The sequence below is a fragment of the Rhincodon typus genome, chromosome 25 (genome assembly GCF_021869965.1).
Source record: "Rhincodon typus isolate 14 chromosome 25, sRhiTyp1.1, whole genome shotgun sequence".
NCBI lineage: Eukaryota > Metazoa > Chordata > Chondrichthyes > Orectolobiformes > Rhincodontidae > Rhincodon > Rhincodon typus.
The window spans coordinates 7,303,941-7,329,830 of NC_063356.1; the positions used below are offsets into that span (position 1 = coordinate 7,303,941).

The 25,890-nt window shown below is 40.6% G+C and overlaps 2 protein-coding genes across 4 annotated transcripts in view; both read left to right on the forward strand.

Moving 5' to 3' along the window:
* Positions 1–18,766, forward strand: part of rbbp5 (retinoblastoma binding protein 5) — a 31,126-nt gene extending 12,360 nt beyond the window's left edge. For all 3 annotated transcript variants that reach the window (XM_020518825.2, XM_048612060.1, XM_048612061.1), the window contains 9 exons: positions 299–418; positions 1,252–1,405; positions 3,006–3,077; positions 4,164–4,281; positions 5,899–5,968; positions 7,821–7,926; positions 9,652–9,775; positions 10,856–11,044; positions 15,305–18,766. In XM_020518825.2, the coding sequence (XP_020374414.1) occupies positions 299–418; positions 1,252–1,405; positions 3,006–3,077; positions 4,164–4,281; positions 5,899–5,968; positions 7,821–7,926; positions 9,652–9,775; positions 10,856–11,044; positions 15,305–15,333 (982 nt within the window). In that variant the 3' untranslated portion in view covers positions 15,334–18,766. The remainder of the gene's footprint in view (positions 1–298; positions 419–1,251; positions 1,406–3,005; positions 3,078–4,163; positions 4,282–5,898; positions 5,969–7,820; positions 7,927–9,651; positions 9,776–10,855; positions 11,045–15,304) is intronic.
* A 3,437-nt stretch (positions 18,767–22,203) lies between these two features.
* Positions 22,204–25,890, forward strand: part of tmem81 (transmembrane protein 81) — a 5,020-nt gene continuing 1,333 nt past the window's right edge. The window contains exon 1 of the mRNA XM_048611806.1: positions 22,204–22,662. Within this exon, the coding sequence (XP_048467763.1) occupies positions 22,204–22,662 (459 nt within the window). The remainder of the gene's footprint in view (positions 22,663–25,890) is intronic.

Genomic DNA, 25,890 nt, shown 5'->3' on the forward strand with positions numbered 1-25,890 from the left:
CTGCACCTTGTTGTCTTGGATTCTCCAGCATCTGCAGTTCCTACTACCCCAAAATATTCAGTTCGCTGCTTTAGAAAATTCCTGTTTTCTCTCCTGACTTAAAGCCTCATGAAACAAGTGAGAGAAAACATCCTTGAGCTTCTCCATGATTTTAAACACCTCTTGCATCTAACAATTATTAGATGGATTTCACTGCATTTTATTTCTATGCTAGCAAGAGCTGCCTATTTACTTCCACTCTGCCTCAATGTAGCAGTGTGTAATTTTTCGCTAAACTATTCTCTCTCTATCTTGGTAGTTGTTTTCTAATAAACACGGCAGACAGAATCATTCGAGTGTACGATGGCCGAGAGATCTTAACATGTGGGCGTGAGGGGGAACCTGAACCAATGCAGAAACTGCAGGACTTGGTGAACAGGTCAGTATTTGGATAAACTACTGGAGATTTTTAAAGTGACTTTTTCCTAGAATGTGTGCGTTTTTGGTAAGGCCAGCATTTGTTGATCATCCCCAGTTGCCCTTGAATTGAAAGGCTTGCTGGCTAGAGCAGATGATGGCAGATTTCCTTCCCTAAAGAGAGTTAGTGAACCAGCTTTGGTTTTTATGACAATTGACAATGGTCATCATTACTGAGACTCGCTTTCAATTCTAAATTTATTAATTGAATTTAAATCTCACCAGCAACCATGGTGGGGTTTAAACCAATCTCCCCAGACTACTTAACTGAATCTCTGGATTACCAGACCAGTGACATTTCCACTGCACCACTACCTAGTTAGAAACTGTAACAACATCACAACTCTCTGTGGTACAGACATAGCAGTTAATAGAAACATTAGTGGTTTTGTTGCTCTTGGCCAGAGCATTTTCACAATGCTGGGTTTGAGGGGACTGACTGGAATCTCTGAAGGTGCCAAATCGCAAGTTAATGCTGATTAATTCAATTGATAATGAAATTACCAAGAAATGGGAGAATGATTGTTGCTAATGGCTTTTTATTGAAAAGAATTATTGTCAGATATCCCACTTTGCAAAACTGCTCCTTTTGCTGATGTTTAATTATTGAAAAGCTCAGAGATCCCCCGATTTTATTTCGCGCATTAAATCTTTTCATTTATAGAAATCACAAGGCATTTATACAGTGAGCATTGATGAGTTGCCTCTAACATGTATACCGGAATGAAAGATTCTTTCTGTTTTTGTGCTGATTTTTAAAACAATCTATGACCTAATTGTTTGTCTCAATGTCAGGACTCCCTGGAAGAAGTGTTGTTTCTCCGGTGATGGGGAGTACATCTGTGCAGGTTCAGCACGGCAGCATGCACTCTACATCTGGGAGAAGAGCATTGGAAACCTGGTGAAGATTCTTCATGGCACCCGGGGAGAGCTGTTGTTGGATGTAGCAGTAAGTGGCCATTTGTGGCTAATTAGTTCTGTTGCACTCGTAATCATTGGCAGACTCTAAATTATTGAGTTCTTCTGATTCTAGTTGAGTAACCCTCTGAGTTCTTCAAGGTCGCTGAAATAGGAGTAAGTCATGTCACTTTCTCCACCATTCAGTAGATCATTACTGATCTTCAATCTCAATTCTACTTTCCTGCCAAATCCCTTAATCCCTGCCATGTCCAGAAATTGTCCTCCATGTTTTTTTCTGATGATTTTGTTTATGTTCTCTGGTTGAATTTTACAATTTCAGGTGGGCCTCTGGTCATTTACTGTGGGATTATTCGAGTAATTGTCAATCCTTGTATTGCCTTGAACACCTATGCCTTCCTGCACTATAATAATTCTGTTGTCTCTGATCATTGTGTCATGGGCTTTTGAAGCCTTGTGCGCAAGCTGCCTCGTCTTTTCTATTGGAAAAAAACTGGGAAAGGATCAGATTAGGGGATAAGGATTTTTGGCTTTCTCTTCTCCACATTCACATACCAATGACCACATACCAATGAATCTAAAAGGAAGCAAATTCTTGTGACGATTATTAAACACAGCAGCAGTTTATCCCTAACATCTGCCTTCTCCTCCTCACACTTAGAGATTTTCTTATATTGTGTACCTCATGGCTGCTTCTTGCTCTCCCACCAGTCAGTCAGTCTCTCATACATTGCTTTACATAAGACTGAGTTTTAAAATAAAGTACCTTCCCCTTAAAACATGTATGAGAAGAATTTTATTTCCCTAGGAATCCTGAGTCTTTGAAACTCTGTTTCCGAGAACTTGGTGGAAGCAAGGTGATTGAATGTTTTTAACATGGAAGTAGATAGATTCTTATGTAATGTGGGACTTGAATGTTTTTGGGGATAGGTAATATGAAATTGAGTCTATGCTCAGATCAGTTGAGATATTGAATGTTGGAGTAGGTTTGAGCAGCTGGAAATTCTCATTCTGTTCCTAATTTGCATGGTCCTATGTATGTACTGAGCCTCTGAGCTTCAGACTTTGCTGCTTAACCTTCTTCTCAGTCAATTCCACCTCTGGTCCTTGACAAATTGGCAATGACGCTGGAGATGTACCAGGTTTGACAAAAAAAAAAGCAAGCGTTCAGTTTTGAATTTGGGGAATGTCGTGTTTCTGATGCAGATTGAGGCCATTCAGCCTAACTGTTCTGTGCGAGGATTTATGCTCTGGAAAAGTCCTTCCTAGCCAATCTTCTCTTGGTTTTGTACGAATAAAGATTAGTTATTTCTCAATGGTTATTTGCAAGTGCTGTTTTAGAACAGCTTACTACAATTGTGGAAAGTAGATTAAGAGATCTGTCACTTCTGAACGTTTCCTATAATCTGTTTGGCCATTGACTACACGCTGCCAATCAGTTTTCCAATATGTGTTTGGGCAGTGGTGGGTAGTGTGTATTGCAAACATACTTAAAAATTCTGGCCTTCCATGGAACATCTGACTTTTAATTAATTTTTGGAGTTGTCCTCATTCTATTTAGAAAATCAGACTTTTGTGCTTAAGATGCAAGATTAACTTTGTTTCTTTCCCTTTTAAAATTTCTACTTTAGTGGCACCCTGTCCGACCGATCATAGCATCGATATCCAGTGGGGTTGTGTCTATTTGGGCTCAGAACCAAGTGGTAAGTGCCAGGGTTGACTTAATCTCCCTAGGGCCAGGAAACCTGAACCTGAATAATGATTGCCAGATGACAGGTGTCTGCTCCTGAGTAACTATTCCTGAAAGCTGGCATTGTGTGTGTGTGTGCGTGTGTGTCTAGGTTTGGTGCCTAGACACACAATCCTGTGCATGGTACAGTGATTGTGATAAGATACAACAGTGTATCATGGTTACAAAACCCCAGCCTGATCCAGGGTTTTGGGCAGTCAGGGAGTGAAAGAAACAGCTGTGCAAATCTTTTGACTGAGTATGTTAAAATATGAATAAATATATTTAATGTTTTGTCCTATCACATCTCTGATTGGCTTATCCTGTGGCACTTTTCTTATTTTTTTAGCTACTTAATTTGGAAAGCAGTTTAATATCAGCAGGCAGCCAAATCCAGTCAGTATGTAGTGTCTGAAAGCCAGAAGTGGGATTTACTGAGGATGGCATGGCCTTTGATTCTTGTTATATTCTGTTCCAATGAGCACTGAAAAAAGTTTACTTTTACTGTTAAATAAACTTCTAACTTGACGGCTTTCCCATCAGTTGTCTGTCTGCCTAGATAGTCCTGACTGAGATTGGGAGCTGAGAAAAGAAATGTCTGACCCAGTGTCTGTAATCTGAGAGGAGCCTCCCCTATACAGAGCTCCTGTATTCTTGTTCATGGTTGAAGTTGAAAAAGGTGGATGGAGCGGGGAAGTGGGGAAGAAGAGGATACATTCTTTGAAGTATGTTTCTGCTGGAAAACTAATTCTGGAATGAGTTAAGAAGTTGACTATAGACTTCATCTCTGTCTCGCACTGTGACAAGTGAAAATGGTTTGAATGAAAATAGGACGAGACTTTCTGGAAGTGAATCAGGGAAAAAATGGGGTAATCCTATCCTAAGATTAAAAGACTGTCATTATTAGCTCTGGAACATATGCTTCGTTTCCCACTTTCCTCCTATTTTTCTCAAATATATATTTGTTTTGCTCCCAGTGCTTTTATTTCAGGATTGGATGTCTGGAATTCGGAATTCCTAATGGAGCCTGTTTAACTAAATGTGGTTGCATTTCTTTTAGGAAAACTGGAGTGCATTTGCTCCAGACTTCAAAGAGTTAGACGAGAACGTTGAATATGAAGAGAGAGAATCTGAGTTTGATATTGAAGATGAAGATAAGAGTGAGCCTGAGCAGACTGGTAAGACTAAAAATGAGTATGTGCGCAGTTCTAGGCATTAAACTTGAAGAATGTGAATGCATTAGAGAGATTATGGAAGAGGTTTATGAGAATTGCTTTTGGGATGATAAACTTCAGTTATGAAGATAAATTAGAGAAGCTGTTGCTGTACTCCTCGGAGTGGAGAAGCCCATATGATAGAAGCTCTTAAAATCATGAAGGGTCTGGACAAAATAAACAGCAAGAATTTGCGCCTGCTTATAAAAGGAGTCAGAATGAGAGGGCATAAATTTGAAGTAATTGCAAGAAAAAGGGTTTCACCTATTTACTATTATGGCTTTGGAATGTACTGTCTAGAACTCTGGAGACAGGTTCAACTGAGATAGTAAAGAGGGCATTGTTTCTTTTCAAATAACTTTCTAATATTTAGGTTATGGGGAAAAGGAAGGAAAATTACAGTAAGTCATCATACTCATCTGAAAAACAGTGCAAACATGATGAGCCAAATGGCTTCCTTTTACACCATTACAATTGATTCTATTTTAGTGTTACGGACTACATTTCAGGTCAGCCAAGAGACTGTAGTAATTTGGCACATGTCCCCATGGTGACTGCTTAGTAAATTGATCAATACATCTCAGCAGGTCTGGCTGCAACTCAGGGGAGAGAAACAAAGTTTTGAGTTTTCAAGTTCAGTGACTCTTCTTTGCCAGACCTGTTGACTTTCTCCAGCATTTTCTGTTTTTATTTCAGATTTCTATCACCTGCTGCATTTTGATTTTATTTGAACAACCAATATATCTGTTTGTCTGTCCATCATGAGTCTTCAGGCTTGTATACATTTAAAAGCATGAGGCAACTGCTGCCAATGTTATCAGTGCATTCAGCAGTGTTCTAACAAGCAATTTGGTTTAGGTGGTCTCCATAGAAATACGGATTCCTCTGAGAACTCTGTTCATTTTTTAGAACATAAAGCATAGAATCAGTACAGCACAGGAACAGGTCCTTCAGCTGACCGTGTCTGTGCCGATCATGATACCATTCTAAACAAATCCCATCTGCCTGTACATGGTCTGTATCTCTGTATTCCCACCTGTTCATGTGTCTGTCGAAATGACTCTTAACCTTTGCTAACGTATCTGCTTCTACCATGCCTCCTGCCAGTACATTCCAGGCACCATCCTCTGTGTTTAAACAAAAATCCTCGCACATTTGTTTTAAACTTTTCCCCGTTCTCTTTAACTTATGGACCGTAGAATTTGACAATTCCACCCAGGGAGAAAGAGTCCATCTATCCACACCTCTTGTAATTTTATATACTTCTGTCATGTCGCCTCTCAGCCTCTGACTTTCTTCTAAGATTAACTACAGTCTTTATAAACTTCACTGAAGACCATTTTAAATTAAGTTCTCAATATTTTATCAGACCATAATCGATATTTGGATCATACTGTTTCAGCTGTGAAGGGCATTGCTTCCTTTTATAGGTACATTGTGCTACCGTACCAGGAAGACTCCCCCCCGCCAACCTCCCACCCCACCGACCCCCAACCCCAAATACCCTATACTTGTATGCTAAAGTTCACACCTTTGTTTTGTTATCAAACTTTGATCTATTTCTGCATGAAAAACTTGTAGGTGGTGATGCGGCAGAGGATGAAGAGGTTGATGTCACATCTGTTGACCCTATTGCTGCTTTTTGTAGCAGGTAGGTAACCACAAATGAATATAAGCTGTTTCATGGTGAGGTGCATCAACTTAGATTCAAACTGGGAATTTCTTTGAGTTGTTATGTCATGTTGTCAGAAGCGTTTCAGAGACCAAGCTTTTTAATTTCCTGTTTCTCTTTAGTCTCGATATATTGATTGGAATTATTCTTTTGGCTCATTCTTGGAATAATCCATTGCTGCCACAATGGCATTTATTGCCCATCCTGCATTATCCTGAAAAGATACAGGTGATCCTCTGTAGGAGCAAATTATTGCAGGTGCTGGAATCTATACTGAAAACAAAAAGTGCTCTAGATCACAGCGGACCAGGCAGCATCCATGGAGAGAAAGCAAGCTAACGCTTTGAGTCTGGATTACTCTTCATCAGAGCTGATGTGAAGTGTGTGCTTGCTTTCTGTCCATGGTTGCTGTCTGATCAGCTGTGATCTCTGGCAATTTTTGCTTTCAGAGGTGATCCTCTACTTCAATCCATTGCAGTCCATGTCGTGGGTGCTTTCCTATATTTTTTGGTATTCTGGGATGTTGACAACGGACAGTAATCTTCAGGCAAGTAAAGTGAGTGCTCCTGTTATGTGGTAGTACTGCGTGATCAGTAATCACTGGTACGTTCTCATATACTTGGGTGCATCCTGTTATTGCTCACCACACTTGAAAATGTAAACCCATGACTTTGTGAAATAGGACCAGAAAAGTCCTAATTTCGTATCTTGTTTGCATTGAATGTCGGTCGGAGAATTAACTGCATTGGGTTGGAGTAGGAGAATGATCAAGAGTTCTCACTCCTGATTGTTACGAAGCAGCGTCTGCTAGGAAAGGTGACAACTGAGTTTGAGTGCTGCATTGGTCTTGGATGTCATGCCTTCCATAGTCTAATTGTCTCCCAACACTTTAGCCTAGAGCTTGGTAACTTTTGTTGCTGATTGAATATTTCCTCAGCGAGAATGATGGTTTCATGTTCATGTCACTGGACTAGTAATCCACATACACAGGATAACACTCTGAGAACATGGGTTTAAATCTGACTTTGGCAGATGATGAAATCTAAATTCAATAAATAAAATCTGGAATGAAGATTAGTGTCAAACAATGGTGACCATGACAACTGTCATCAATTGTCATAAAGATCCTTGCCTTTCAGGAAGGGCACGTTCTCCCAGTGTCTGCGTGGGTTTCCTCCGGGTGCTCCGGTTTCCTCCCACAGTCCAAAGATGTGCAGGCTAGGTGGATTGGCCATGCTAAATTGCCCATATTATTCAGGGATGTGTAGATTAGGTGGGTTATAGGGGAATGGGTCTGGGTGGGATGCTCTGAGTGTCTGTGTGGACTTGTTAGGCCGAAGGGCCTGTTTCCACACTGTAGGGATTCTATGATTCTAATGAAATCTGTCCTTACCTGGTCTGGCCTACGTGTAACTCCAGACCTACAGCAGTGTAGCTGACTCTTAACTGCCCTCTGCAATGGCTAAGTGAGTTACTCAGTCCAAGAGCAAATGGAAATGAGCAACAAATGCTTGTCTTGCCAGTGACTCCCACATTCCATGAATGAAGAAAAAGGTCATTAAGTGGGTTTATAAAACATTGTGTTTATTTTCAGCCTTTTCTATGCAGTTAACATCCTTGGAGTCAGACTAGAATGCTGGCTTATTGCTCAAGCTGACAGCATCAGTTACTGTTCTCTCTGTAAGGGACAGTTATTTTTTTCCAACCATTTGTTTTTGCAGCACTTAATGTGGAAATACAGTTTGAGAACTGCTTTTATGTCCTTTGAATAGAGTAGCCAATAATTTGCAGTAATGTATGTGGTTTCATGCACTGCATTCCCTTCACTCAGTGATGAAGAGTTTGAAGACTGCAAAGCCCTCCTCTACCTCCCAATATCTCCAGAAGTGGAGGATCCTGAAGAGAATCCTTATGGACCACCCCCTGAAGCAGTACAGGTGAGATGGAGAATAATACTGTAACTCGGTGGGTTCCTGTGGAGGGATGTTGTTGGTGAGTAATAACATGAATAATTATTTAGTTTAATTCTACATTAACTTTGCTTCTGGTAGGGAGAAGTTTATTGTCCTGCCTTGGGTTATAAGTTTATTGTGCTGTGTACCATGTGTATAGATTTCCAGCATTTACATAAGGAGTGAAAGGTTATTGGAGGGGGCGGGGTGTGGAATTTGAAACACAAACAGATCATCCAAGATCTTATTGAATGGTGGAGCAAACCTGAGGGGCCGAGTGGCCTACTCCTTTTCCTGGTTCATTTGTTTGCATGAATGAGCATTATTAACAATGCACTTGGGGTAATAATATTTTGGGATCCTCTGTCTGAGTACTCTGGGACACAAATGCAGCAAACCTGGAAAAACAGCTGTCTGGATCTATGGAACCCAGAGCTCTTCTCCACTGTCAGTTTTCTTCACCTTGTGTCTGGGTCTTGGCAACATCTCCATTGTCATTGCTTGATCCGACTATGGGTAGTTCTGCTATAACTATTTTATTGTATTTTATTGATGCGAATTGGCTGTAACACGATTGATGAATAGTGGACGCTGTTTGGATAATGCAAACTTTTTGCTGTACAGGTAGAGTGATTTTCTGTAGTGATTTCTGTATAACTTGATTTTCTACAGCGCGAGGTCACACAAGAATGCAATTGTTGCATCCTAGGAGAACTACCTGTGCCAGGATGGTAGTATGTGAACTAGGTGGACCTTGTTTTGGTCTAGCAATTCCAATACCCAGGATTCAAAAATGAAAACTGCTCCTTGTACATCAGGTCCCTGCTGAACATATGGTTAATATAACAATTTTTGTGTAAATGTCCTACTGCTTTATTTCTTCCAATGGTTTTATATCTAGCTTTAGTTCCTGCCTACTTTATAGATTCATGCTAATTAATCATGCTGTCCTGTGTACTCTCCATTTGCTCCCCACCGAATACCACAATGGCCCATAACTTCAGATGCGAGGCTGGGCCTGCCCCCTCAGCCGATGTAAATCAATGGATAAGCCTAACTGAAGAAGCATTCCACACAGCGTCCTGCTCAATACTTAGCTCTCAACCAGCACCTGACATGTACAAACCGATCATTGTCGTGTTGGTGTTGGGGAGATCTTGATGTGTGTGCGTTGGCTACCACAATTTCCGTTTTACAAAAGTGACTAAACTTCCAAAATCTACTTTATTGGCTGCATAAATGTTAGCCTTTCTTTCAGATATTTTGTTTATGAATATTTTCTTATTACCCTGTTCAGAGATGTTATTATACATCTGTAGAGTAGGTGGTACTTGAACCTGGGCCTCCAGCTCAGAGGTAGTGGCACTATCAGTGCACCCAAAAGAGCCTTCTAATCTTTTATTTATATAGTGCCTTTAATGTGAATGTAGGAAAATATCTCTTGGCAGCTTGCAGTGGCATAATTAGAAAAAAATACCCTGACCATTTATTAATAGCAAATGGACCTACGGAATATTTCATCTCTGAATGATAGAAGATCAGGTTTGTGGTGAGTCTTGATGTAGTCTTGAGTTTGTACCTGAACATGGTTTTCACCCAGAGGGACTTCACTTCCTTTGTGTTTGAGACTAGACAGACTTCTCATACAGAGTGAGTAAAATTATTCTCTGTGTTTTGAGATTTTCTTTGTCGTTTCTGTGTGTTGGACAGAACCCAGGAACTGATGACATGAACAACCCCGATAAGAAGCGACAGGCAGCCCCTGATGGGTCACAGCCACCAAAGAAGAAACCCAAGATGACCAATATTGAGCTACAAGGAGTACCGTGCGATGGTAACTGGTTTACCTGCTACTTATGAGACCAGTTATCACAGTATTTTGCACTTTGTTTTGATAACTCTTTGCTTTAATAATTGCACCTTGACCTCATAATTGGAGACATCACTTCAAAAGGAGATAGAGAGTTTCATTGGGTTCTGGAGTTTAAAATGGATCATAGAGATGCCTGTTCCGTCTTGGTGATGTCTAATTAATGTCCAGTTCATCGAAAACAATAGTACTTTGGGAAATCTGTGGCTGTTCAAATAACCTGTAGTTGTACTAAATCTTACACTGACCATAGCTTGTCTTGAAATCCTATTGCTTTGCATTAGGGGGTAAAAATGAGTAGCTTGGCTGAGAAGGAAATGTGAGATGAATGGTTGTTTCTATAAGGGTTAAAAGCTCATCAAATCTAATGTAGTATCGTAGAACCCCTACAGTGTGGAAGGAGGCCATTAGGCCCATCAAGTCTGCACTGACCCTCGAAAGGGCATCCCACCCAGACCCAGAACCATCCTCTGACCTGTAACCCCACATTTACCTGTCTATTCTACCTAGTCTATACATCTTTGGGCTGTGGGAGGAAACCCATGCAGACACAGGGAGAGCATGCAAACACTACACAACCAGTTGCTAGAGCTGGAATCAAACCTAGGTCTCTGGCGCTATGAGGCAAACTAACGAGCCACTATGCTGCCCAATCATATATGGGGCTTGGTGTTATCCTAACGAACATTTGTGGTTGTTCAGACAGCATGAGATGGTTGAGAGCTCCAATTTAAACATAAAGTGAAACAGCAAAAGAATGAGATCAGGTCACAAAATAGAACGTATAAAAGATTATGATAGACCAAGATTGTTACCAGAAAACTTTATTGACCACACAGTTTTGTTAATGTTTAATTCTGTTTGCTAGTGCGCAAGTTATCAAAGCAAAGAGTTGTTACTGGGTAACTTAGGAGTAGAAATGCTTATTCCACCCTTTCCCCCTTTCAATTCTCTTCACTCTTCATTGGCTCAGAACCTGTAATGCAAAAGAAGATTGCTTCTGAGCTCAGTGACAGTAACCGGCTGGTTTATTTTCTCTGGCAGAAGTTCACCCGTTGCTGGGTGTGAAGGGCGACGGCAAGTCGAAGAAAAAGCAAGCAGGCCGGCCTAAAGGAACGAAAGGTAAAGAGAAAGATTTCATTAAATCGAAAGCCTTCAAAGGGGACAGAGGTCAGTCTTTGGAAGGAGCAGTGAAGGGCAAGGAGCTGGCGGAAGTGGTTGAGCCACCCGCAGGTAAGGACCATGGTGGGAGCTCCCGCAGCTTGCCTGGTACCTGTGCTTCCCCACCCTCCACCCACCCACCCTTCCGCTCCCTCTAGTTTCTGCTCCTGCTTTTGCATGCGGGTTTGCTGTTTAAGTGCATAGCGGTGTGTGGTGTCTGCAGCACTGAATCAAGCTGTTTGGCCTAATTGGTCCATGGATGGAGAACAAGCATCTACAAATCTTTTCCCATCCTACTTCATTTCACCTGCACAATGTCTCTTTTTATTCATTTCACCCCCATTTGCTTACATAGTTTTCCTTTGAATGAATCCACGCATTTTGTCTCAAGTATTGCCCCACCCATCGGCCCTAACCTGGCCCATCAAAAGTTCTATTCAATTGATTCCATCACCCTGCTGTTTTAGCGTAGGCCTGTAACTTGTGGCTTCCAAAGTCTTCACATCCTTCCTAAAGTGTGGTGCTCAGAATGAGTACAGTACTCCAACTGAGACCAAACTTATGTTTTATATAGGCTCGGTATAACTTGCTTGCTTTAATACTTTGTGGTTCTGTTTATAAATCATTTGTAATTTTTGCATATAGCAGTGGTTTTCAAACATATTGTGGGGAATGCCTTTAAAATATTGTCATGCTCTGGGGATCCTTTAGTTACAAAACATGAGTGCAAGTGACACAAAATGAATCGTGTCCAAGCAGTGAAGACCAACAGCAATACAGTGTATTAAATGTTAAACAACATAGCTAAATCATGATGTTGGAAACAGTGCTGAAATCAAACCATGTTCTTGTCAGAGTGCACCTTCTAGGTGCTGTGTCCAATTTAGGCCACAAATAAATGTTAAGTGTTGGAGACAGTGCAAAAAAGTCACAAGACTGGGGTCAGATACAGGGAAGTTAGGAGAAATCTGACACTTCACCTAAGAATGAAGACATAGAAACAGAGGGATTTACATAAAAGGCCATTCAGTCTGTTCAGGAAACTGTAATCAGCCTTCTACCTATTGGTCCATAGTCCTGTAGGTTAGCATCTCAAGTGCATATTGAAGTGCTTCATTAAAATATGCTCAGGGTTTCTGTCTCTTCCACCCTTTCGAATGTGTATTTCAGACCCCTACCACTTTCTTTGAGAAAATAGTTACTTCTCATCTCCCTTATAAACCTTCTAATAATTACTTCAATCCTTGCCTCATTATTGACCTGACTGCTAACAATATCTCAATTTTAAACACTTCATTTAAATCACCTAAAGCCTCTTCGGTTCCAAAGGAAGCAACCACAACCTAGCCCATCTCTCCTCAAGTATAATTCGCCATAAATCTCTTCTGTACCTTTCCCAGTATGATAATATTCTTCCCTTAATATGGTGACTGGAACACTAGCTGTGGTCTCCCTGGTAGTTTACACAATTCTAACATTACTATTCTGCTCTTACATTTTAATTCCTGTCCAGTAAAGGAGAGTACCCTGTAAACCTTCTTATAACTTATCCTGTAGCCTTCAGGGATCTGTGGACATGCAATCAAAGGACTCTGTTCCTGTGCACTTCTTCAGTATCTTAACATTTATTGTGTCATTTGTTGTCTCAAAATGCATTACCTCACTCTTATGGATTTAATTCCATTTGCCACATTTCTGCCCAGCTGACCAGCACTGGAAATCAAGCTGCATTACTTCACAACTGTACTGAGAATGTAAATATCTAAGTAAAAGCATAGAAAAAGTCATAAAAACTGAAAGAACAGTGGATGCTGTAAATCAGAAACAAAAACGGAAATTGCTGGAAAAGCTCAGCAGGTCTGTGGAGAGCTATCAAGAATAACATTTCGGTCAAGTGACCCTTCCTCAAAAATGGTCATCTTTTCTCTTACTGTTAACTAAAACAAAAACGATTTCCGTACAATATTAACATATTCACTAGAAACAGAATTATTATTCAACCAATGGCAAACTGATTATCAACTAAACTACTATGCAATTTAAACTGTTTGCCCCTTAATCACTTAGACAAATGTAAACAAGCACACACACACAGCCCCTAGTGGGGCTCTGCAAATCAACTATGAGTGTAAAAATAGGGAAGACTCCATTTATTGAGTCCAAACTGAAAGTGCAGAGTGAAGTGACTTTCTCACAGTTCCTACAGTTTCTTGTCAACGGCTCACATTGCTGTCAGTTACAGAATGATCAGATATCTTCAGACTAGATTTCAGAATCAGATGAGAAACAATTAGGTGTCCTGATATTTGAACTTTATCAGGGTTTTTATGAACTATTTCTTTGAGAGATATATAGAAATTGCTCCCTTCAGCGTCCAGAAATGATTCTTCCAGAATGAGAGAGACGGGATTGCATCATTTGCAAACTTCTTCTGCAATTGTCCACAGCTTCTAGGTGTGTGCTGAAAAATTTCCCATAATTTCAAGTCCAGAAGCTGTTGGTAGGTGATGGCAACACATCCATTTGCATTTTTCTGGTCTGTTGGTTCAACAATTAAAGCAATAAAATTCCACCTTTTCTATCTTCAAAACCTATTGGACATTGCTTTCCAAAGTCTTGTGTTTATTTTTAAACAGCAAATAGACCATATTCTCCTTTAACATTTTGACTTCGCAGTTCCAAACAGTGACATAATAATTCCCTTGTAACTTCTAAAATTCCATTTTCCAGTTTTCAGGATCCATAAGTATGTGCGTTCCCAACATCTTAAATACACCATCTAAGTTTAATTCTGTACTGTCGATGTATACCATGGACAGCAAGGGATCCAGTACTGTGCATTGGTATCTCACTAGAAACAGCCTTCCAGTCAGACAAACAAGAACTGTCAACCACAACCTTATATTTCCCGTCATTGAGCTAACTTTCCACATTCCCATGGAATCTAGCAACTTCTAATTTACCGGCCAGGCTGCCATGTGGGACCTTGCTGAGATCCTTCTGAGGTTCAATTTGATGCAATATGTAGGGTTCCAAATGAAGTCTTTGTGAAGTAGGATTAGTTTAACTTCCAATTACAGGAGCAAAATACATAGTTGCAGGTTCAAAATGATAAACTGTAATCTTACAATTGAAAGCACAAAAAATTCTTCACCCAGCATGTAGCACCAATTACTAGATTGAATGGTGAAGGCCAAATAATGCAGGCTGTAGTGGAGAGACTTTGACTTTTTTTAAGTAATTAAGGTGTACTGAATGACCTCAACTATTTATTTTGCCGTGCAGTATGATTTACAACCTGATACTCTTCAATAAAAATAAATTTAATTTCTAATGTTAAACTTATAACAACATTATTAACCTAAAGTTATAGTGCTTTCCAATCACTGGATCCCCAGCCTCGTTGCTTTTGGAGTGTTAGAAATTCTGATCAATAGAAAGTCTTTATGATGGATGGTGCTGGTCTTTGAAAAACCATGTGGTAACTGATATATTTTGTTAGAATTCCGAATTTTAGAGAGCTCATTGTGAGACCTTCATGGAAATTTGCTAGATTTGGGGCAGCACGGTGGCTCAATGGTTAGCACCTGCTGCCTCACGACAGGGACCTGGGTTTGATTCCATCCTCAGGTGACTGTCTGTGTGGAGTTTGCACGTTCTCCCTGTGTCTGTGTAGGTGTCTTCTGGGTGCTCTGGTTTCCTCCCACAGTCCAAAGATGTGCAGGTTAGGTGGATTGGCCATGCTAAATTGCCCATAGTGTTCAGAGATTTGCTGGCTGGGTGGGTTAGCCATGGCAAATATAAGGTTTCAGGGACAGGGTGCGTCTGGGTGGGATGCTCTTTGGAGGGTTGGCGTGGACTCGATCAACTGAATGGCCTGCTTCCACACTGTAGGGATTCTACAACTGAAGACCATTGGCAGAGCTTTAAGTTTTGCTAAACTATACATACAATTGAGAGGCTCTCAAACAGTGGTCAAGATGCATCGTTAGAATTATGTTGCATTTCTTCCAGTTTCCAAACCCCCCTTGGATACGGATTCTCTTTCAAGATAGAGATGATTAAATTCACTCACTCACTCTCTGAAGTGTTTCACCAGCATCTCTCTACTAATCAGGGCCTCGTGCATCCCTGTCTGAAAACCATTGTCACGTTAAGATCAGTATTATAAATGAGCAGTTTATTTTTGTGTCATCCCTGCTGGCTGAAATTAGCCAAATGTACACGTCCTAAGAACTTGATTTCATTTTTCCTGTCCATTTCCTTTAGATGCCTCAGTTTTGATTCTCTCTCTCTCTCTCTCTGTCTCTCTCTCTCTCTCTGGGTTTTCAGGAGGAGGTGTTATTTCTGACCTGCTGTGAGTGTGGTTGATGATAATTCTTCAATGAAATTGTTGCTCTACCTTCATACTACTTAGTATGATGCAGCACCTGGAAGGAATATGACTGCCGGTCAGTTTGTTGGCCAAAGAGAAAAGGAACCTTCGTGAACTGCAGGGGTGGATAGGCCCTTTATCCCTCCTCGAACTATGGGCATTGAAACATCAGTCAACTGAAGATCTGTTACAGTTTACCAGGAAAACCGATGTGTAATTTCTGTCTTCACATGTTAGATAGTGACATTACTATTTATGTGGAACCATAACATGCAAGGCACTCAAGGCTGAGAAGGTGAACAAAACTATCATCCTCCACTTTTGCTTTTGAAGTAACAATTGATGATTGTCACTTTCATGTCCTGGGAAGTCAAGGACTGACTGGTCAGCTGCACTGTAAAGTTTCATAAAATCCAGTTCCTGAGACTGCAAATCTCCTGCTCCACCACATAATTTTCTTTTAAAAAAGAACTATTTGTGGTAACCTTGAGATACCTGGGTGCTTGTATATCTTTTGTACTGGTTTGTTGTATGATTAGCTGGCAGTGAATGGCTGAATATTGTAGATTTTACTTTTTTTTAATTCATTTGTCTATGAACTGGACTGCTCATATTGTTTTGGGCTGTGATTGATACCTTTATTGAAGCGAAGGTTGACAGTTGCTTTTTCTTTGTACTTTTCTCTTGCTCTGATTTTTCAATGTATAGCACTTCAGCTCAGCTGTTGTACAGTGTAATCTTCCCCATCTGTACCAACTGGCCGCATCCAATGATTGCACTGTCGCAAATCACCACCCCTTCTCATGTTGAGGAACCTTAGAGACCTGAAATTCCCTAGGCTTTCTGCTGGTGTAGGAGGCTAGTAGAAGATTCTTATGTGGCTATACTACCAGTCTAAGTGAGGATCTGGCATTAGAATGGGTACTCAGTCCATCAACTGGTGAGAGCTGGACTGGCATCCCAAAGGATACCTGCTTCCAACCAGTAGAGTCATTGTCAGGCGCAGCACCTACAGCCTCAGAGCCTGATCCCAGCAGCACCGAGATTGAAGGCTATGAAGGCATGGGATAGATCATTCCCTGAAATGGGCCCATTCTGAGATGGGCGTCTCTTGCTACTTTTGAAAACTGTGGACCAGTCTGGTCAGGACAGCGATGTCAGAGTTTCAGCTGGAATAACTTTGAATGCTCAAATAGAGATGCTCAATCTGCCCGTAATTACTGTTGTTCACCATGTGGAGAGGGCAAGAAAACTCAAAAAAAATTAGAGATTCAGGAGATAACGATGAAGAGGGAAAATTTGATGGCAACCTTCAATTTAATTTGTTTATTATCTGAAATAAGCTTCTCTATCAATTACCTGTTTTGACTAACTCTTATTTGTTCACTTTTACAAATAATGAAGCCCTGTTTTAAAATTCAGCAACACCATAGAAGACTTTTGATGGCTTGGTCAGTACCGTGTGCCACAGCTAACAAGTGGGTATGGTTGTATTCATGGAAGAAGCTTCTCATCTCCACTCCATACACTCTCACAATCCAAAAATGTCCCCTCTGTCTCACACACATGTACAGACATGCACATGCAGCATGTCCTAACCTTTAGTCTGTACACGTGTATTCAAAACCCTAAAATGTGAGCCTTCCCGTGCACTTGAACTGTGTATCACCTGATAACGAATACTAAAGTTTAAACCCCATGCACACAATGGGAGACCCACTAAATGGAAAAATCCAAAGCTCCCATTCAAGCAGAGAAATGATGTTTTGTTTTAAAGCTGCATGATTATTTTCCAGTCAGTGTCTCTACATTTTCTCGATGCTACACAAGTGCTTCCCCAACCGCATCACCTCCCACCCAAGTGTATCTTGTTACCTTGCTTCAGCTTTTCCTTTCAGTATTATTGATGGTCATTTGGAGCAGCTTGGCCCGAGAGAATGTGCTCATTGTAAAAGGTAGCATTCACAACTGCATGTGTAAAATACTGCACATGGTGACACAGGTTACACAACAGCCTGAGTGAAAGTATGAGCCATAGACAAGTTTTGGTACAGAGGGAAGCCGTTCAGCCCATTGTCATTGTGTGGCACAGGATTCTGCAACATGACAATGCTTCGAAAATCAATAAGGTTCTCTTATCCACATTGAGCTGTGCAAGGAATAAGTTGTGATTTTATTTCCGTAGTGCATTTTCTGTGTGATGCTGCTGCAAAATTTCAGTCCTCCATTTCTATTGGCTACTGTGAATTAATTTCTTTTCAATATCGACTGACTACCATCACCAGGGAGGAAATAGGATCAAACTTAGTAATCATTGACTTTTTAAGGGGAAAAAAAGAGTTACAATTGAACACATGACCTTTAATTCAAACCGAATTAGTAATGTGGTATTCGCAGCAGAGAAATTAGCCCATTTGGCCCCAAAGGTGCATTACTGGGGTTTATGGTTTGCAGAAACTTCCTCCCTCCCCTTTTCATCCAACCCTATTTGCAAAATCTGTTACTGTTTTTTTCCTTCATGTGTTTATCTAGCTTCCCTTTAGCATCTACGCAGTTAGCCTCAGCCACTCTTTGAGGTGGCAGATTTCATATTCTGACATCATTGTGCTATCCTTATTTCTGTAAACCTGCTTTAATGGGGAGATGGTTGGTCGCGGGTGGGGGGCAGGGGGGGCGGTGGATGCGGTTGATGGATCTAGACCTAAGGACTAGTATATTACAGCTCATTTAGTTCTTCCTGCTCCATAGCAGTAGGCACATTAAAGAGTCTCTTGCAATTTTTCAGTGTGGCTATCCACTTGTTTGCAGTTTTTATGGTTTTAAGTGGTCCCTCTTTTGAGCCTGGGGGTTTCTGTTTGACCCAGGAGAAAGTTTGACAATTAGCTGATGATATGAGGAGAGAGACAATAAGGTGTTTGTGGAAAGAACACTGTCAGATGTCCATTATGTTTAATTATGAACCTTTTGATGATGAAGGGGAAACTAGAATTTCACATTGTTCTGTATCTCGACCATTCTGAAGTTGGACAATTTGCCTTCTCCTGGAGCACTGTAATCTGACCCAGCTGATGCATGGCTCTTATGCTGGTGAGAAATGCCTTTCGTGTTTGCCCCAGTAGCCACTGGTCATGCTAATAACAGACCTCTGTTATCGTTAAACGACCTCTTCCGTTTGGGGTTCGGCTGTTTTGTAATGATCCCTTTTTTAATGTTGATAGAACAATACTTGCTCAATCCTCTACTGCATTTAAATTGGCCAGATCATGAATGCAAGGAATGTGTAGATGACTTGTGCATTGAGGTGACCTGATATTTGGTAACCAATATTGTTGTACAGAACATAAATGCAAGGATGGTTTGAGCAACTGTGTATACATTTTCTGAATTTCTGTAAATAATAAACATTAACCTGGTTTTAACTCTTGGTGTTTTTCTTAAATAAAACGGGTACTCTCATCAGTAACTTGGTACGCTGGATTATGAACAATCATTTCTAGGCATGCCTTCCTGGGCTGTTCCCTGGACAATTCATTTGCTCTTGCCTCACAGGCTGAGTGCTTCAACCTTCAGAATGTGCATGTCAAACATTCACCATAGCTTTTAAAACACACTATTTTCATGTTTTGTGGATTTGCTGCCAAAGCTGTTGGTTTAGTCAAAATCCTGAAACTTCCCACCCTAACAGCACTGTAAATGTGCCTACACCAAATGGACTTCACTGGTTCAACAAGGCAGCTCACCACTGTCTTCTCAAAGGCAATTAGGGATGGGTAGTAAATGTTCGATCAGCAAAGCAAAGTCCATATCCAAATAATTTTTTAAAATTGTCCATCCACTGAAAGGAATGACTTGCTAGTCCATTTCAAAGGTCAGTTAAATGTCAACCTCTTTGCAGTGAGTCTGGAGTCACATGTAGGCCAGAACAGGTAAGGATGGCAGATTTCCTTCCCTAAAGGACATTAATGAATCAGATGGGTTCACATAACAAATGATTGTCACAATTATTGAGACTATGAAACTATCTTCCAATTCTAGATTTAAATTCCACCTGCTGCCGTCGTGGGATTTAGCCTGGTTCTCTGGATTGCTGGTCTATTGCAGCACTATCTTTCCTAAATATATCGTCGGTAGAATGTATTCATTCAGAATACTGTGGATGCTGGAGATCTGAATTAAATGCTGGAGAAACTCAGCATCTGTAGAGAGAGAAATGGTGTTAATGTGAGTTCAGTTTGATTTGGGAAATGAAGGGGACTGGAAATGATAGATTCCAGCTGACAAAGGAGGAGGAAAAGCGAGAGGAACAGGTGGTATGTGTGTTCAGGATAAAAGACATGAGGAGTCTTAATGGTAGTAGAGGAGAGACATAGATGCAGGATTAATGTTAATAGTAGGTGTGAAGAGCAAACTCCTACAAACGAGTGGTTGACTCCTAATTACCCTCTAGGCAATAAATGCGGGCCTAGCCAGTGATGCCCTTATCCTGTGAATCAATTTAAAAAAAGCTTGGGGTGGGTATCTAAAGGTGAGAAAGGGCCTTAATCAAAATAGAGGAGGGTGTTCATGGTGTGAGTTTATTGAACTGGAACGTTGAGTGTTGAAGGCTGTAAAGTGTAAAGTGAGGTTCTGTTCTTGCAGCTTGCCTTGAGCTTCACCAGAACACTGCAGCAGGCCTACAATGGGACAGACCGTATAAATGCAGGGATGGTGATGACATTGGCTGGGACACTGTGAGGTATTTCAGAACCCCCTTCCCCTCCCCCAATTCTGATGATGGGTCAAGGCCCGAAACGTCAGCCTTCCTGCTCCTATGATGCTGCTTGGCCTGCTGTGTTAATCCAGCTCTACACCTTATAACTGTCTGGCTCTTGCTTTACTAGTCTATGAGACAGCTCTTCCCATTTTGACACCAACCCCCAGATGTTGGTAAGGAGAGGTTTACAGGTTGTTTCCAGTTGCTGAGTCGATGCCAGGTGGTCTGTCCAGTTTCATTCCTTGTGAACTTTTAGCAGTTTAATATAAGTGAATAGCTTGCCAGGCCATTTCTGAGAGCAGTTAAGGACTGCGCTGGTGTAGCTCTGGAGTCACATATTGACCAAGCCAGGTGAGGATAGCAGATTCCCCCACCCCCTCCAATACTACCACAACATTATCTCCCTGTTGTAATAAAGTAGCTGGAAGAACATATTGAAATTGATCAATATTTTTGTTTGAGATGTTGCCTTACTGTACATTTGAGCAATGACCTGTTGGCTCTAGAGAATGTCAAATTCATTTTTTTTTGTTCAAAGTATACAGTCTTTGTTGTCCTAGTCTTTACGTTACTAAGACATTGCTGTACTGTACATGCCAGACCAAAATTTGTAGTTCTTTAAATTATCTATTAACTTCCACTAGCTGTGAAGTCAAGGAAAAGTGTGCAAATCAGAATGGGAAGGGTTTCCATTATGGTGGTTGTATTATGCTGGGAAAGCCAATGTTATGAGTAATTAATGTGATTGTATTAAAGATCAAAATTTTGAATCCTTGTATTGGTGTGACTGAAAAGCAATGAGTAGAAATCTGGCAAAGTGCGTTAGAAGCTCTAACAAAGTTGCAGAGAATCAAACAAAACCTATTGCTAATAGTTATACCCCTGATGGGAGTGCAGAGATCTCGGAGAGATGTGAGTTAGAGAACCTGACAGAGATTAGGATGAACAAGGCCATGGAGTAATTTGAAATCAAACATGAGAATTTTAATAACAAGGTGCTGCCAGACCAGGGGCTAATGTTGGTCAGTGAGAGCATGGGTGATGGGAGAACAGGACCAGATTTGAGTGAAGATATGGGAAGGAGGGTTGATCTGAGTCATGTGATATTAAATAGCCACATTTAGTGCACAGCATAACACTGTTAAACTAAGAAATTTGCTGCCTAATGAACATTTTTTTTTTCAGGACCTTGAATTATATATATTGATTAAGCAACTTTAATGTTTCCTTTAGGAAAGGCTTTGCACAGGATTTTGCTGTGGAAGTGAATCTATCAGTGTTTACTGTTAGGTAGATGTATCAATACATATTTTTGATATGAAACTTTTTTTGCATGACATTGCAAGTTACTGAAAGCGTGATCTGGAATGGATGCAGCGAACAAGGGCACCTACACACCTGGGAACCAACCAGGAAAGTCATGGAGCGCTCCCTTTACCAATTAGACTGAAGAATTGTAAAGTCAATGAAGGGAGGGTTGCTGTCAAATCGGGCCCAGATTAAAGAGGGGGACAAGACAAGATTTAAGTGAGAGAAAGACGCAAACAAAACATAATAAATTATACATTGGAAATCTTCAATTAAACCCTATAGGAATGAGACTCACAAATTGTAATGGTTAATTCTCAGTGCCAGAGAGGTTGTTTGGCAATAAGAAATTTATTTAATGACGAAAAGGATGTGTAGACAGATATGTTCAAAATTTAACCGTTCCATGGGGAATTTAAACTGTGTTCCATGTTATTGAATGCATTGGTGAGACAGGAAGTAAGGTACCATTTTTACAAAGGTTAGAGCTGTTTAACTTGGATACCAAGTTGCAAAGCTTGGTTACCAACACTAAACAGTGCATCTACCTCTCCTGAAGTTACTGTACAATTTCTGCATGAGAAAATGGTATGTGCCATCAACCTCACCCTCATTTTGTCATTAAATTCTCACCCATTATTTTGTGCATCTAAAGGCTTGGCAATGTTGTCATGGTGTAACCTGAGCTCCATTGTTTCCAATGGTTGATGTAATAAAGACTTGTTAAAATTGGATCATCTGCAACCTTAATCCCCTCCCTTCCCTTCCTCTTGTTCCTCCACACTCCCTCAGGAAATGCTGGTCCCTCATGCTGGCGTCTACCATGTCCTCTCTTTTACTTCGCTGTTTCATCTGGCCACCTTGCAAGAGGACTTAAACACCTTACCACCAAGTGCAGAAAATGTGACAATTACTGGGAATTTGCTGGTAAGTGCAAGCCCCTGTAGCAAAACCTGTGGGCTAGGATGGAGGTCTGAGTATTACTGCAAGATGGACAAAAAGGGGCAGAAAAGTAACTGCACTTTGACAAATGCCTTGTGCCTGATCAATCAGGACTGTGGTCTGATAGCTAAGACCGCCACCGTGGGTGCCACCTTAAGTATCAGCTGCTTGGATACGACTATCAAAACTTTAGGATCATCAGATTTCATCTTCGTCTGGAAGATTGCAAGGGGAATTGTGACAACTGATCAGTACTTATTCAGACTCTTTCCATTAAGAGATACAAGCACACCCTGGATGATCATTGTAAAAGTGAGTATTGATTTGAAATTGCTGAGCAAACTCAGCAGATCTGGCAACGTCTGTGGAGAGAAAACAGTTAATGTTTTGGGTTCAGTGACCCTTCAAAACCCTTCTGAAGAGTCACTGGAATTGAAACATAAACTCTGTTTCTGCACAGATCTGCTAAGTTTCTCCAGATATTTCTGTTTTTTTTTCAGATTTCCAGCATCCACAGTTCTTTGTTTTATTTTATTTGAGTATTAATCTTATTTGTTAAGATTTGGATACAAGTACCAGGTGTATGATGGAATACGCTGCACTTTCACTATCGTCCCAAAGTCAGTTAGGGTTGGGCAATCATTGCTGGCCTTATCAGCAAAGCCCGCATCTACTGATCAGACAATCAACCACTTCTTGAATTAGCTTAAATAAAATCACAAAATGCTTGAGAAACTCAGAATGTATGGTAACATTTGTAGAGAGAGAAACAGAGTTAATGTTTTGACATGTTCTGACATGATGATTCTTCAGAATTATCCTGTGGTAGCTTGTTCCACATTCTAACGACTCTGAGGAAGTAAATTTCTCCTATCCCTACTGAATTTATCTGTAACTGTCTTCTATTTAGTGATCAATTCTGGTGCAATTCTCTGCTCTTCTCCTTCCAACACATTCATAATTTTAATTATTTCTATAACATCACCTGTAAGTCTTGGTTAGCCCTTATCCCAAGAGGATTTGTGCACAGAAGTACTGTAGTCTTGCTTTGATTGTACAGGATCTTGGTTAGATCACACCTGGAGTATTGTGTGCAGTTTTCATCTCCTTATCTCAAGAAAGATATTATTGCCACAGAGGGAGTGCAGCGAAAGTTTACCAGACTTGTTTCCAGGTGGTTGGAATGTCCTGTGAGGAGAGATTAAGCAAACTGGGCCTGTATTCTCCAAAGAATTTTGAAGAATAAGAAGTGATCTCATTGAAAGTTAGAAAATACTTACAAGTGATAGACAGAATGGATGCAGGTAAGATGTTTGCCCTGGTTGGAGAGGCTAGAGCTAGAGAGCACATTATATAAAAAGAACCAAGGATGAGGAAAGGTTTTTTTTACTTAGAGGGTGAAGAATTTTTATAATTCTCTGTCCAAGAGGCCTGTAGGAGTTCAGTCTTTGAATATATTCAAAGTAGAGTTTGATGAATTTTTGGTTATAATAGGTTAAAGAGATAATGAGGGTAAAAGGTATTGAAGAGTTGAATCAGCCATGAACGTATTGAAATGTGGAGAATCCTTGATGGGCTGAATGGCCTGCTCCTGTTCCTATGTTCGTTTTCATGCAATAAAGAGCCCAAGCTGTCCAGTTGTTTTCTAAAAGTGGTAATCTCTCCATTCTGGTTGCATTCTTGTTGATTTTTTTTCATACTTTCTCCAGGTCTTCTCCGTCCTTTTCAGAGATGGATACCCCACAATGTGCAGAACACCTTAGCCTTGTCAGAGTCCAAGCAAGTTTAATGTAAACTTCCATGCTTTTGGATTAAATCCCAGGGATGTGCCTGTTTAATTGCTTTGCTAACATTCAATGCTATTTTCACCAATTTCTTAACCTGTATCCCTGGACTCCTTTTGCTCCTCTAGTCTAATTTTGTATCTGAAGAGCCATTTACTATGTGGTGTAAGTACACAGTGGTACTGGAGAGAGAGCTCCAGGCTTTTGAAAGAATTATGATACAGTTTCAAGTCTGGATAGCGTGTGGCTTGGAGGAGAGCTAGCAGGTTTTCCCATGTTTCTGCCGTCCTCGTCCTTTAATGTTTGAAAGGTGCTACTGAGGGAGGTTTGACAAGGTGCTGCAGTGCAGTTTGTACATGGTGCACACTGCTGCCATTATAGTGGAGGGAGTGAATGTTTATAATGGTGAAAGGAGTGTGTATTGTGAGACAGAAAGTGCCTAATGGGTTCTATAAGGTCAAATCAAAATGATTACAAGAAGACACGTGCAGTTCAATATGAAGCAAATTTCTTAGCTTAATCCACTTAATATGTATTAGAGACATATGCGAATTAATGAGTGAATCTATTAGCTTAAACTACATAATATACTACATATACACAATCAAGCGAGTATTACACTGCTTTGTATCCATTGGAGACTTAATCATGGTGGCATTTGCAACTCTATCTCAGATTTGATGGCATTGTTCTTGCAAACCCTAACTCGATGGTGGAAAGCCCCTGATATTAATACTATTCTGAATCTAAGATTACGTGCTGTATCCCCTTTTCATTATAACTTCAGTACTTTTCCAGACATTCCATTGTGCAGAAAATAAGTTGAAAACATCTCCAGGTGGCTCCATGTGACTACATAGGACAATGTCTGTGGGAACCAGTCAAGGTTATGCAGTTCTTTCTCAGCCGAAACCGGCACATATTTTACACTGGGCCTATTTTCAAGTGTTCTTTTCACTTTGCTTCAATTACTTATTGCCATGAGCAATTAACCCTTAATTAAAATATAACTTTTAAGCCCAACACTACAGGGTGCCGATCAAATGGTAGCTTTGTCTCTTTAAGTGTCGGCCTGAGTGGAAAGGATGGTAAGAGTGCGAAAAGTGTTGCCAAGGAGGGAATGAATGATTGTTCTGTGAATTTCAATAAAGGCAATCAGCAATCCATGAAATGTAACGTTGAAATTCTCTACAAGCCTGTTTTGCGCTTTTGTAGACCAATTTCAACACAATCTCCCCTAAGTCATCAACTCGCAACTTTTGATGAGATGGGTAAAGAGGGAAAATGAGGAGGCTATATTGATTCGGCATCACCTAAACTTTCCACGGTTCGGGCAAAGTGGTTATGTCAGACACAAAAGTACTTCTGCTCTTGACTGAAACATTTTTTGTGGAGACAGAAACCTTGTAAGAAGAGTAATTGGTGAGCAAAAATATTTATATATTCCTGCAAGTTTGCAATAGTAAGGAGGGCTGTCTCTCAAGGGAGGGATCCGAGTCACCATTTAAAGCCAGTATGTGGTTCAATCCACCTAACCTTTGGACTGTGGGAGAAAACTGGAGCAACTGGAGCACCCGGTGGAAACCCACGCAGACGTGGGGAGAATGTGCAAACTCCAAACAGACAGTTGCCTGAGAGATAGTAGGAACTGCAGATGCTGGAGAATCTGAGATAACAAGGTGTAGAGCTGGATGAACACAGCAGGCCAAGCAGCATCAGGAAGGCTGACGTTTCGGGCCTAGACCCTTCTTCAGAA